At 41.4% G+C, this 14,615-nt stretch overlaps 1 protein-coding gene across 13 annotated transcripts in view; it reads left to right on the forward strand.

Annotated features, from left to right (window-relative positions):
- Positions 1–3,340: 3,340 nt before the first annotated feature.
- PUM1 (pumilio RNA binding family member 1) overlaps positions 3,341–14,615 on the forward strand; it is a 131,827-nt gene continuing 120,552 nt past the window's right edge. For 7 of the 13 annotated variants that reach the window (XM_037149366.2, XM_037149368.2, XM_037149369.2 and 4 more), the window contains exons 1-2: positions 3,343–3,459; positions 7,933–8,306. In XM_037149366.2, the coding sequence (XP_037005261.1) occupies positions 7,944–8,306 (363 nt within the window). In that variant the 5' untranslated portion in view covers positions 3,343–3,459; positions 7,933–7,943. Of the gene's footprint in view, positions 3,460–7,932; positions 8,307–14,615 lie in introns of those variants that run through there. The other 6 variants (XM_037149372.2, XM_037149374.2, XM_037149367.2 and 3 more) reach the window with 3 other exon arrangements.

Consider the following 14,615-nt stretch of genomic DNA (forward strand, 5'->3'; position numbering starts at 1 on the left):
CTCAACTGAGTCTCTCAGCTAAGTCACACTGGCCAGGGCAGTTTTCTCATTTTTAAACGAGATTAATGATGCTCTAGGTATTTGGGGAGGACTCGCTTATTGATTTTAGAGAGAGGGAAAAAAGGGAGAAGGAGGGTGAGAAACATCAGTAAGAACCTGCAACCCAGGCTTATGCACCGACCAGGAATTGAACTCATGATCTTCCAGTTTATGGGAGAACACTCCAACCAACTGACCCGCACCGGCCAGGGCTGGAAGTGATGCTCTTACAGGGTGATTTGGGGAGACCGTGTATGGATAATTAGTATTCTGTTGGGATTACAGCATTTGAGTGAGGAGGGGTCTGATTAGGGAGGGGTACCACCTGGCTGTGACTAAACTGATATTAGAACCACTACACTCCAGTAATGAGAGTTAAAGCTTAAAAGGAAGAACTTAGCCCTGGCTGGTGTGGCTCAGTGGTTTGAGCTCAGGCCTGTGAACCACACAATCTCGGTTCGATTACCGGTCAGGGCACATGCCTGGGTTGCAGGCTGGTTCCCTGCAGGCCAGTTCCCAGCAGGAGACGCACGAAAGGCAACCATACATTGTTGTTTCTCTCCCTCTCTCCTTCCCTTCCCCTCTAAAGATAAATAAATAAAATCTTTAAAAAAAAAAATAAGGACTTAGTCGTGGATCTCAGAATGAAATCCTGGAGCGCAGCGCCTGGTAAGACTCTGGAAATGTTGTGATTTTCTCATATCTGCTGTTTCCTCGGCTTACATATTTTCCCATCACATCTACCCAGCCCTCTCCAGGGTCCTCACCCCATGTGGCTAAATGCTTTGTCTGCATTATTTCTTTAGTGCTGCTATATTATTAATCTCATGTTACATGGGGAAAAATGGAGGCTTAGGTTATTTCTGGTCTGGCTTAAGAGATGGATCTGTGTATACAACATATTTCTTATAGGGTTGTTGAATTTGAGAGTTGATACTCTAAATGGCTGTTGAATTAATTCAATTAACAAACATTTAATAAGCCATGACTGTATGTCCTGCACTCTGTTGGTATTTGGGTTTTCAGAAATGAATATTAAGACTGCAACTACAATAAAACAGCTACATTTTCTGAGAGCTAATTTTGTGTCAGGCACTTTGTATCTGTTAGTTCATCTAACCATTTGTAACTACCTATAAGAGGAGTGTTGATATCCTCATTACACAGATGTGGAGTTGAGACTCTGGGACTTGCTCATAGTCACATTGCCCAGGAGTAGCAGAGCTCAGGATCTTTGTTCCAAGTCTTTTTTTTTTTTTTTTCCTCTCTCTCCTTGAAATAAAAATCTCACTATTTGGTTTGGTAGGTGTGGCTCAGTGGATTGAGCCCTGGCCTGTGAACCAAAGGTTGCTGGTTCAATTCCCAGTCAGGGCACATGCCTGGGTTGAGGCCACATCCCCAGTAGGTGGCGCATTAGAGGCAACCACGCACGGTTTCTCTTCCTCTCTTTCTCCCTCCCTTTCCCCTCTCTAAAAATAAATGAATAAAATCTTTAAAAAAACCCTCACTATTTGATTTTTCACATAAAATAACATTTAAAAAATAAATATATATGTAAACAATGTAATCAATACGAGTGCTAATTTTCTCATGAAACTTGCTAAAACAGGGTGTTATAATCATTTAAATGTTTACCCGTGTATTTAGTAGATGAAAATATTCTATTTCCAAGTTGCATTTCTTTTATTATTGCATTTCTGTTTTATAGTTTTATGAGATATATTGCACATATCAAAAACTTCACTCACTTAAAGTGTACAGTTCAGTAGTTTTTAGTATATTCTCAGAGTTGTGTAACCAGCATTACAATCTAATTTTAAGATTTTTTTCAACCCCCACCCCCCCAAAAAAAAAACCCCAACTTTTCCCCACTAGCAGTCCCTCTCTGTCTCACCGTCAGCCCCAGGTTAGTTATTACTTGTGTTTATTGACATTAGTGATTTTTATGTCTCTTTAGGATCACTCTTTTTTACTTGATTAGAAATTCTATACTTATCATGAAGATTCACTATTTGTCTACCATGTATATTAAAATATTTTAAAGCTATTTTCTCATTTGTTCTTTGTCGCTGACAATTCTTACTGTAAAGGTGTTTACATTTCTTTTAATTTTTTAAAAAATATTTTATTTATTTACAGACAGAGGGGGAGGGAGAGAGGATGAGAGACAGAGAAACATCAATGTGTGATTGCTTCTCCCAAGCACCCTATTGGGGACTTGGCCAGCAACCCAGGCATGTGTCCTGACTGGGAATTGAACCAGAGACCCTTTGGTTTGTAGGCTGGTGCTCAATCCACTGAGTTACACCAGCCAGGGTTAAATTTCTTTTAATTTTTAAAATGACTTAATTGATTTTGATTCATTGTAAATATTTCCCTTCTCCAGTTTATAAAGCTTTCTCCCATACATCTTTTTTTTCTGGTCTCTTAGAGCATTGTGGTTTGCATAAACTTTTAATTCAGCTTGGGTTTAGTTTGCGAGAGAATACCTACACTTAATCAAATAATACTGATTGGAAAAATCACTTTTATCAAATGGCCAGATTTCCATTTATTTTTGAAACTGGACAGAATGACAACACTGATTGAGTTCTCACAAACAGGGTCAGCCTCATGTTTTTGGTTTAAGGTTCTGCTATTGACGTCTTGAAATTCTTAACAATTTTGGACAAGGGACCCCGCACTTTCCTTTTGCAGTAGACCCTGCAAATTATGTAGACAGATTCTGCTTACAAGTCCCAGGCACTGTACTGAGCTTTTTACATACATTACTTCACTTAATCCTCATAGCAATTTTAGGTAGCCGTTTTCATTTTACTCTTCATTTTGCAAGTGGGGCCATGGAGACAGGAAGATTAAAAAAGCAACAGAACCAAAAAGCTGCAGCAAAGGGTTTTGATCCCAGCACCCGTCACGCCAGAACCTCGCGAATAAGCGTTCATTCACGCTGCAGCCTATTGCAATCTGGAGGTGAAAGGGAGGGTGCGGGAGCAGGAGGTGCCACGTCTAGACTCCCTTAGTTCATTCTGTGGATCATTTCTGTCCTGACCCCATGTGCCCAGCTCCGTGTGGTGCGCTCCTGTGCGGCCCCCGGGATTTTGCCTTCTATCCGCGGCTGCGCGCTCGCCTAGCAGGCGGGCACTCGCGTGAGCTGCCGCCGTGTTGCTCGCGAGTTCCCCAAGTTCACACAGGCCTCGGGTTGGCATGGCAACCAGGCAACCTGTTCCAGAGCCGCCTGCCTGCTCCGCGAATGCCGCCGCCACCGCCGGAGCCGGGGCCAGAGCATATCCCATGATGCTCCGCGCCAACCCAGTCCCTAGTGGGCCGCCATGTTGTTGGAGTGAAAGGTAAGGGGGAGCGAGAGCGCCGGAGAGAGAAGATCGGGGGGCTGAAATCCATCCGCATCCTACCGCTCCGCCCGTGAGTATCCGCACCCCGTCGGCCCCAAACGCTGCTCCGGACCCCCAGCGAGCGGCATGTCCCATTGTATTGGTGTTTGAGAGCGGTTGGGGGGTGAGAGGGGCTTTAGAAAAGCCGCCGGGGCCCTGGCTGAGGCTTCTCACTCGATATTCCTTGTACATGTTTTGGAGTCAGCAGCAAGGCCCCTATTGTTATCAAAGGAGGGATGGGGTGGGGAGCGGAATGGAAACCAGGAAAATGCAAGGGGTTTACGTCCGGGCCCAGGGCATAGGGTTCCCTCTACATTTCTGCTCGGCCTCTTTGGAAGCCCTAAAGATTGGTGTTACCATTGCGGTTGCTTTTTTGATGGGTTTGTGAAGCCCCGAGTGTTCTGTGTGGCCATGAAGTGTAATATCGTGCCACCCTGGATTTCTTCGACTTCTTGAGCTTCCGTGGCAGCGCCGAAGCAGGAGGAACAATAAATAGCTTTAGAAGCAGCCTTGGTCCTAGTCTACGGGCGAGACCCACCATGGGGGAACTTTGCGAGCCGTGAATGTGGAGAGGTGGCGATTAGGAAGTTTCAGATCGTTTTTTTAGGCTCCTGGGTGCTTGTGGCCTTTTGTTTTCGCGAGAGCTGGTGGTTTTGGTGGGTTCTTCCTCTTTGAGCCTCCCCGTGTTGGTGCGTGTCTATCTAACTCAGAGGGGTCCACCCCTCGGTAGTAGCAAAACAGATACACAGTCCGAGATAGTTTTAGTCCTCACAAACGTTCTTGGTAAACAGAGATCGTTTATTGTACTTGTCACCACCACTCCCACGATGAGCAAAGAATCTGCTCCTGTAACTTTTTTCTCCCGTCTGTAATCCCCCCCCCCAAAAAAAAAAAACCCCGCACACACCCGTTATGAGGGAAGGGTTCTCTTCATCGTAACTTGAAAGATTGTTACTTTTAATTTTCAATTACGAAGGCACTGTTTTTAGTTGTCGATGGCAATTCGCTCGCTTCATACTCATCCTGGGATTAAGAGAGGTAGTTCGAGACTTTTGGGGGGTTCTTTTTAGAAGTCATTTACTTTGGAAGCAGTAGGTTTGTACCTTTAGCTCTTTGTTTATTTTGTGAAAACACAAAAACTCACCAAGACAAACCTCCTAGATAGGTGGCTCTTGATGTAGTTTTAGTAAGCAGAATAGCAAAACATTTGCTCCATTGCTAATTTTAACTTTATAAAACACTCTTGGGGGCTGTTGATTGTTTATCTGGATCTTTGGGAAATACTAGATTCTGAACTTTGAGTTAGTATTTTGCCTTAGTCACAATTGAATTCATTTTGTCCAAGGCCACACAACTGTTTGAAGTTTAATTTGGTTTGAGATGTACTGTTTCAAAATAAATTTATGACCATAGTTTTTTTTTTCTCAAAAAATAAGTGGTAAAAATAAGCACCACTAAATTTTAAAATACTAAGCATTTTTGTAGGAAAAAGGTGAGCCGTGGAGAGGGATTAAATTGTGTTCCTTTGTTTGGAATAAAATCTAGGAGTGTTATTAAAACCTTTGATGTAAACAGTTTGGAACTGTGGAAGAGCAACTACAATCAGCCCTTAATTCTAGTTGCTTAAAATACTTATTTTGATAATGTTCCATTTGTAAAAAAAAAAAAAGTCACTTTTCAAATGCTACAACATAACTTTTTAGTGGGCTTTGAGGGTTTTCTAAAAGGTAATGTTTTCTAACATTTAAGTGGCTGATTAAAGTTTTGTGTCAAGATACTAATTACAAAACTACACAAGGCATATGTTAGTTGCTTAGGAATTTGCTACTTTTACACTGTCCCTTCTGCCACGTTTTCTCTTGTTCGGGAAATTGCCTTGCCTCACCTCGGTAGGTAAAGCAGGAAGTCTCAGGGCATAGAGATAGCTCTACAAAAGCCACTTGTTTTGTCTGAACATTTTTATAGGAATCTCTCCCCCCATCCCTTGAGGTAATGAAGTTGAGTTCAGTGTGTTGCAGTGGTAAACACCCTTTTCATATGAAAATGATTGGTTAGATAAGTGCCATGGCAAATCTTTTATTTCAGAAAAGCTTGCATTTGCTGTTTTAGGAATCCTCCTCAGGGACTGGAGTGCCATTGCCTTCACGGATGGTAACTGAATTCTGAGGTCTCAGCATAGTGACTTTAGTTTACCAGAACTTTTACATCTGTTTTATTTTGATTAAAAAACAAACTTGGGAGGCATAGGGAAAGGACAAATCCCCCCCCCCCCCCCCCATTTTCCAAATGAGGAACCATGCTCAAAGAAGTTGCTAGTTTAATGGTAAAACTGGGGGTTTGGGACTCTTGGCTTGCTCTGGACAAAGACTGTTAGATTGATACTCCTTTGTGGAAGAAAATGGAACTGGCTACTATTGGTAATAAGAGTGCAGTGAATTCTTTTGAAAATCAAACTGAAGGCATTAGGATGGTTAGCACTTTGCAAAGACCTACGGTAAACATAGCAGTGACTTAATGATTTTGGTGCTTAACCATGAATACAGTTCAATTCGTGAAAGCAGAACCTGAAGTCTAGAAAGCTTAGACGAACCCAGACCCCTAGTAAGATTCTGATGGATTGGAATTGTTAACTGACCAGGCATTTCCAAATTAGGCTTTGAACAAATTACATTGTGTCTTTTTACTTCTGACTTCAAAACATGAGTTAATGGTGAGAAGCAGATGCATCTTTTATCAGATGGCTTAGTTATTCAATAAAAAAATAATAGATTTCTCATAAATCTTGTGAGTCTGTTTTTGAAATGTCACAGTTTGGCTAGGGGGAGAGAAGGCATTTGTAGCAGGTTGATTAGCCTTGAAACTAGACTGGTGTCTGTGGACACATGCATTCTAGCTGGTCACTGATTAATAACTTTGTAGCAATTTTTAGCACCTGCAGGGTGACAGTGTTACATCTTATGTACATATGTAGTTTTTGACTTGAAGAAACTTAAGTAGTAATGTTTCATAATAACATTTTGGAGATTCTTTGTTGAACCTTCCAGAGAAGAAAGAGTAGCAGATGTAGTTGAGAGAAATCGTGTTTTTGTTGACTTACTGGACTGTAGCCTCTAGGGGTAGGCTTGACTGCAAAACAGATTTAAGTTTGAATCCCTTCTCTGCAGCTCACTAGCTGAATGGTATTGGGCACAACACATAACTTTTCTGTTCTTTTGTGTTCTCATCTGTAAGATAGGGACGATTGGATAATGTCTGCAATATATTTGCTGCACAATTATTGTGTTGATTTTTTTTTAAGAGTGACTTTCTCTTCCCTAACAAAGTGTGTATCAGGCCAGCGTTCAATCCACTGAGTCACACCAGCCAGGATGAGATTTTATTTATTTATTTTTAGAGAGAGGGGAAGTGAGGAAGGAGGAGAGAGAGAAAAACACATCAGTGTGTGGTTGCCTCTCTTGCATTCCCCACTGGAGACCTGGCCAGCAACCCAGGCATGTGCCCTGACCGGGAATTGAACCTGTGATCCTTTGGTTCACAGGCAGGCGCTCAGGCCACTGAACCACACCAGCCAGGGCTCATTCTTTTAATAGGAGTCAAAGTACTAATAGAATAATGATGTGATTGCAATTATAATTGTAAATTATTGGCAAAAACTTTGAATCCCCCCCCCCCCCCCCCCCCAATAACAGCTGAAGACAAGTTTCAGGCTAAGGACATTCTTTTGCTCTTCTTGGTCATGGGGCCTCCTTACTGTTAATTTGAGGAGCACGTTATGAATGTGTTGAGTATTTTGAAGGGTCCTGTCAAGTTTTTCACAATCTGAGTCATTGTTATTTATGTATGGGGTTTGGATTTTTGTTTGGTTTATTGCCTTATGTCTGCTTCAGCTGTAAAGTGGTATTTTATAAAGCTCTTGTTCATTTTAAAAGTATTTGCCACTTTTTAAAAATTTTATTTATTTATCTTTAGAGGGGAAGGAAAGGAGAAAGAGAAATATCAATGTATGGTTGCCTCTCATGTATCCCCTACTGGGAACTGGCCTGCAACCAAGGCATGTGCTCTTGACTGGGAATTGAACCGAGATACTCTGGTTCACAGGCCCGTACTCAATCCACTGAACTACACCAGCCAGGGCAGTATTTGCCACATTTAGCTTAATGTGTAAATAAGTTGGGTAGATTCACTGATTTAAGTCTAACCCTGTGCTATTACCTTTGATAACAACATGTATCTCTGAGGTTGCTGACTGAGGTCTGATCTCCATACATTGTCTGTACCTGCCACCAATTACGTTTATTTCCATACACACCCTTAACAACTTAAAAATGGAGATTTTAGTTTAGAAAGTTGTGTTATATAAGTATTTTTAAATATTTTACTGCTTGGTATAAACTAGTTGTAGATAGCAGTGCAAAAGACATGGAGCTCACTTTTATCTTGGTGTTTGTCAAGTAATGTTTAAAAAAATGCAAATTTTAACTGTTTGTAACCTGTTTGTCCTTAGGTGTTGGTGGAATGAGCGTTGCATGTGTCTTGAAGAGAAAAGCAGTGCTTTGGCAGGACTCTTTCAGCCCCCACCTGAAACATCACCCTCAAGAACCAGCTAATCCCAACATGCCTGTTGTTTTGACATCTGGAACAGGGTCGCAAGCGCAGCCACAACCAGCTGCAAATCAGGCTCTTGCAGCTGGGACACACTCCAGCCCTGTCCCAGGATCCATAGGAGTTGCAGGCCGTTCCCAGGACGACGCTATGGTGGACTACTTCTTTCAGAGGCAGCATGGTGAGCAGCTTGGGGGAGGAGGAAGTGGTGGAGGCGGCTATAATAATAGCAAACATCGATGGCCAACTGGGGATAACATTCATGCAGAACATCAGGTAAAAAAAAGTTCACTCTTTCAGCTTTGAAACTTTTTTAATTGCTGTCCATATAGGATGTCTGCTTTTAGTGAATGTCTTCAAAAGCTTAAATTGCTAATTTTAATTCGTCTAAATTAAACTGTCACTTGTTTTAAAGGATTGTTTTAACATTGTCATATAGAATTTTGGGGCTAATTAGTAAATGACCAATTCATTTTAAAAAGGACTTAAGATTGTTTTAATGTGCACATTGCATTTATGGGCATACTTTTTTTTTAAACAAAGAATACTTTTTTCTTGACATATTCTTTTAGGAAGTCTTCAGGCTGTTTAAAGGCCAAATACATGTTTTAGAGCCTTTCCTGTTGGGTATGGGTGACTTTTATTTTTAAGATGTTATAGTTGAAAGTAGTAGGAAATTGATAAAAAATCAGCTTGTTCAAGTGAAATTTATTTGAAATGGAACCGATACATATCTAAAGTTTTTTGTGTCTCAGAGGAGAGGAGCTTTTAGGTTTTAACCGTCTTACCCTCTTGTTCTACAAACTTGTTTCATTCAGTTGATTTTACTATGCTTTTACTAATCTAGAACTGTAGCTAGGAATACAGCATGTTTTACTGAGAAGAGTTGAGCCTCATCTGTGTTTCCTAACTTCCTGATAGTGATGAAAGGATTAGAATGTTTTAAACAGGCTATTCTTTGACATTGGACATAGGTTGAATTTTCAAAGGTTCATTTTAATTGCCACTACCTGACTACTGACTAGCAAAAAGAACTGACATCTGTCACTAGGCCTCTAGTGCTTCTGCTCTGCTTCAGAAACAGGTTAGGCACTAGCATACTTGCAAATCTGAATTCTCAGTTTTGCTTCCCTTGTCCCTTCAACAGAAGTATTGATTGTAGGCCTTGGTTACTGGAACAGTCATCAATATCAGTGCTGCTTCATAAGTACCTGCCGTGTGTAGGTGAGGGACACTAACAAGTATGAGGTATGGGGGGTTCTTGTGAAGCTTAGGGTACTTTTTATCTTTAATACGTATCTACTAAGGCATTTGTTTCTGTTCTGCTTGGAGTCTTGTAGGAGGGGATCAGATTTTATTCATCTCAGTATCCCAGTTCCTAGAATTTGGCATATAATAGAGTCTCAGAAGAAATTTATTGCATGTGTGAGTCCTTAATCCTTTGGCTTAAAAATAAAGTTGGGGTAAAAGGACATTGTCATGAAGATACAGGCCTTGAATGCCAGGCTAAGATTTATTTCAGTAGGCAGTAGGGTTTTTGAGTGTGTATGTATGGGGTGGTTTTTAGTGGTGTTTTGGGAAGACTGAGTTGGCAGTAAGGGATTGGAGTGCGTAATAGTTTCGGTGTGTGCAGTGGAAAAGAAGGTATGGATGGCACTCTAAGGTCCTTGGGAAAGTGAAGTAATTCAGGAAGATGAATACAGAGGGAAATATGGTTTGGGGACAAGATAATTAAATTTAGTAGTATACCTGTTGAGCTTGAGATTTAGGCAGCTGTATAGGTAGAGGAACAGACAGACTCCCCCTGCTCCCCGCCATAGGAGGTGCTAAATTAGAGTCATCACAACACAATTCTGTAGGGCTGGACACACGATATAATAACAACACTTTAGGGAACTGAGGGTAGCTGCTATGCTGCAGATGTTGGTCACCCACAAATTACCTCTCCTGCAGTCATTATAGTGTATTACAATTTATGGGTATTTAAAAAAAGATTGTATGTATTTATTTTTAGAGAGAGGGGAAGGGAGGGAGAAAGAGGGGGAGAAACACCCAGGTGCAGGAGATAGATGTATCTCGATCTTACCTCTCATATACCGCCAACTGGAGACCTGGCCTGCAACACAGGCCTGTGCCCTGACTGGGAATTGAACCAGTGACCTTTCAGTTTGCAGGCCAGTCAGTGCTCAGTCCACTGAGCCACACCAGCCAGGGCTATAATTTATTGGTTTTGGTATTGATCTCGCCTCCTGAGGATTAAAACTAAATTGTTCCAGGGCACAGACTCTTGTATTTTTCATGCCTCCTTCCCAGGAGGTGTATGAAATTTTTGTATTGATTGAATGAGGGAATACCACACAAGTTCTCGAGTTTGCACCAGGTAAAGTGTTGGAACTTAGAGCTCAGCTGTCCTGCTGGGAAACATACGGCAATAGGTAGAGGCTGCTTGGACAAACCACAATGCTGAGTATAGTGTAGCTGAAGAGTGGAGGGGCATATCTCTAGTATCTCTAGGTGGAGATACTGTTATTGATTGGAGTAAGGGGGTTTCTCTGTCAGGTGGGAGTACAAAAGAGATTGACAGTCACTGATGATGATAGGTAAATTTACTGAGCACTTATGTCCTAGGCACTGGCTATATATTTCCTGTACTTAATCCTCAGTTCCATAAGGGAAGTAACACCCTTTTTTGAGAGATGAGAAAATGAAATGTAGTTACCAGGTAGAACCTGGTTTTGAAATGAGGTCTCTGATTCCAGTGCCATGCTCTCTGTAGCTTTTTGCCTCCCTAGGAGTATTTCTAGCCTTAACAACTAAACCAAACCAAACTATTGTAACAAAGTAACACATTCTAAGTAACATATTCAAATAATTATTTTCCTTGAATTTTAGAGTAACAAACTTGATAATAAGGAGATGAATACAGATAATGTTGACTTTTCTCCTGTAATTGCAAGGGCCCTCCCTTTTTTTCCCCAGAAGAGCAATAATGCTAAAGTCTATTTTTTTCCAGTTTTATTTTTATTACATGTGTGTTGTAAGTAGAATTGTGAGAAACTTACCTCTATCTCTATTAAGACAGAATGACTCAACGTAAATAAATTGATTTTACTGCCAGCACATTCTGCAATACCACTGGGCAATTCCTTTTTGGTGTACCTGTTTCCTTTGCCTCTTTAAAAAAGCCTTTTGTCTCTGGCTGGTGTGGCTCAGTGGGTTGAGTGCTGGCCTGGTAACCAAAAGGTTGCTGGTTCGATTCCCAGTCAGGGCACATGCCTGGTTTGTGGGCCAGGTTTCTGGTAGGGGGTGTGCAAAAGGTAACTGATTGATATTTTCTCTCACACATTGACGTTTTTCTCTCGTTCTCTTTCTCCCTTCCCCTCTCTCTAAAAATAAATAACTCTTAAAAATAATACAATAAAAAAAGCCTTTTGGCATAATAGTACAGAATTTAAGATTAGATTGTCAGAATACTTTTACCAGTGAGCTGACAGAGCAAAGAATATCACGGGCTGCGATGCCAGCCAGCAGTGTTGGAGGGAAGGGGACTATTTATTATAGCAGGTTATGTACTTTACATTCATTTCTCTCAGTATTACTCCAATTTATTAGCATTCAGGTTTTTACCCTAAAACATTTTTAACCTTTTGGAGTTAGAATTTTCCTGCCTGATGTAGCAATCCTCTTAGTGTCTGAGTTTTCCCCTTCTTTACTAGTGAGCTCTTTAAGCTGTGGCAAAATATATATATGATTGAATTTTTAATGTTTAAGGTTTTTTTTCTAAGTATGAAACTTGACAGATAAGTAGCATAAAGGCCATTGTATGAATTTAACATTAACAGCTTGAGAACATGTATTGAGGTAATATGCAATACACTGAAGTATTTAAAATTAGATGACATTTAGAAACCATAAAATAATTTGAGGTGAGAAAGGATGTTTAAATTTGTTTGTATGTTTATTTAAAAAAGTTGTAACATTCACAAACTCTCTGGACTTTATTTTTTTCCCCACATTAAGATTACAAACATTTAGTGTCACATTTTTATTTATTCATTTTTTTAATTGATTGATTTTTAGAGAGAGAACATTGCTTTGTTGTTTCACCCATACATGCATTCTTTGGTTGTTTCTTGTATGTGCTCTGAAACTGGGATTGAACCCTCAACTTTGGTATATTGGGGTGATGCTCTGAACAAGTCAGCTGATTGGCCAGGGCTATCACTTGTTTTAATACAAAAAAATGTTTGTAGTTGGTATACTTGAAAACTTAAAAGCCTCCATTTTGAGGCCAAATTGAAGTCTTTGGAGTTGAGGGAAAGAAGTCCCGTTGGAAAAATAATGTATTTATTTTTGTCTGTTAAACTTACCCACAGTAAATAAGATGATGTGGGTGAAGGTACAGAACACCAGCCCTGACTGGTGTAGCCCAGCAGTTTGGGCGTTGTCCTGCAAAGCGAACCCCTCTATTCCCTGTCAGAGCACACCCCTGGGTTGCTGGCTGGCCCCATTGTTGGGCAGGTGTGAGAGGCAACTGACTGATGTTTCTCTCCCTCTTGTTCTCCCTTCCTTACCCCCTCTGCAAAAATAAATAAAATCTTTAAGTTATAGAATACTAGATAATACATCTTTTTTTTTTTTTAAGATTTTATTTATTTATCTTTAGAGGGGAAGGGAAGGAGAGAGGGAGAGAAATATCAATGTATGGTTGCCTCTCATGTGGCCCCTGTTGGGGACTGGCCTGCAACCAAGGCATGTGCCCTGACTGGGAATCAACAGCGGTACATTGGTTCGCAGACTCACGCTCAATCCACTGGGCTGCACCAGCTGGGGCGCATAATACATCTTCTTAACTAAGTGAATAGTTAAAATGTTACATACAAATAATTTATGAATTGCCCTGGCTGGGTGGCTCATTTGGGTGGAGCATCATCCCAGTACTCCAAGGTTGTGGGTTTTTTTTTTAAATTTATTTTTTTAAATTGATTATGCTGTTACAGTTGTTCTATTCCCCCCTTCATTCCCCTCCACCCTGCCCCCCCATCCCCACCATTACCCCCCTTTAGTTTATGTCCATGTGTCTCAAGTCCTTTAGGTTCTATATTTCCCATGCTATTCTTGCCCCCCCCCCCCCATCTATTTTCTATCTACTGTCTATGCTACTTATTTTCTGTACCTTCTCCCCCCATCTCCTCCTCCCACTCCCCTGTTGCTAACCCTCCTTGAGATCTTCATTTCTATGTTTCCACTCCTGATCTAGCTGTTCTTTTAGTTTGCTTTCGTTTTAGGTGTGGTTGTTAATAACTGTGAGCTTGTTGTTCTTTCACTGTTCATGTTTCTTTAACTTCTTTTTCTTAGATAAGTCCCTTTAACATTTCATATAATAAGGGCTTGGTGATGATGAACTCCTTGAATTTGATCTTATCTGAGAAGCACCTTATCTGTCCTTCCATTCTAAATGAAAGTTTTGCTGGATAGAGCAATCTTGGTTGTAGGTCTTTAGATTTCATGACTTGGAATATTTCTTTCCAGCCCCTTCTTGCCTGTAAGGTCTCTTTTGAGAAATCTGCTGATAGTCTGATGGGGACTCCTTTATAGGTGATTGTCCCCTTAGCTCTTGCTGCTTCTAGGATTCTCTCCTTCATTTTAATTTTGGCTAATGTAATGATGATATGCCTTGGTGTGTTTCTTCTTGAGTCCAACTTTTTTGGTACTCTCTGAGCTTCTTGGATTTCTTGGAAGTCTATTTCCTTTGCCAGATTGGGGAAATTTTCTTTTATTATTTGTTCAAATAATTTTTCCACTGGTGGTTGTGTCTTTCCCCCTTCTGGTACCCCTATAATTCGGATATTGGAGCGTTTAAAGATGTCCTGGAGGTTCCTAAGACTCTCCTCATTTCTTTGAATTCTTGCTCCTTGACTCTTTTCTGTTTGGCCATTATTTGCTTTCTTCTGGTCCACTCCATTGATTTGAGTCCCAGTTTCCTTTTCATCGCTATGGGTTTCCTGTGGAATTCCATTCATTTCCCTTAGTTTAGCCTTCATATGTTTCTCTAATTTGTGGCTATAATCAACCAGATCTGTGAGGATCCTGATGACCAGTGTTTTAAACTGTGCGTCTGAGAGTTTTGCTATTTCTTCGTCGCTTAGATTTATCTCTGGGGCTTTGAGGTCTTCCTGCGACATTTTTGGTGTGTTCTGGCCCTTTAAATGTGAGAAGCGGCGCCTTGGACTCCCAGGTCGCTGGGTTGTGACGCTGTATGTGGGGGCGTGGTCAGAGCCGGGAAATGGCGGCGCCCTCTACTGCCGCTTGCCACGGGGACCGCCGGGCCCCGGTCCAACCGCCCACTCCTTCGCCTGTCCGCTCGCCCGCAAATAGGCAACCGCAGTCAACACGCAGCACCGCCTCCCCACTGTCTCCTCAGCAGTCGCTCACCTGGTGGGTTGCTCGGTCGCTCACTAGGTCCAATCCTGCGTTTGGAACCCGTGCGTCTGGATTCCGCGCCCGGGTCTGACCCAGTCCTCCTGGGCAACCCCTCACGAGATGCCGGTTTCGCCCCTTACCGGTCGGGCTGAAGAATTTGTT

This window comes from Artibeus jamaicensis, unplaced genomic scaffold (genome assembly GCF_021234435.1).
Source record: "Artibeus jamaicensis isolate MK-2021 breed Jamaican fruit bat unplaced genomic scaffold, CSHL_Jam_final scaffold_847, whole genome shotgun sequence".
In the NCBI taxonomy this organism is placed as follows: Eukaryota; Metazoa; Chordata; class Mammalia; order Chiroptera; family Phyllostomidae; genus Artibeus; species Artibeus jamaicensis.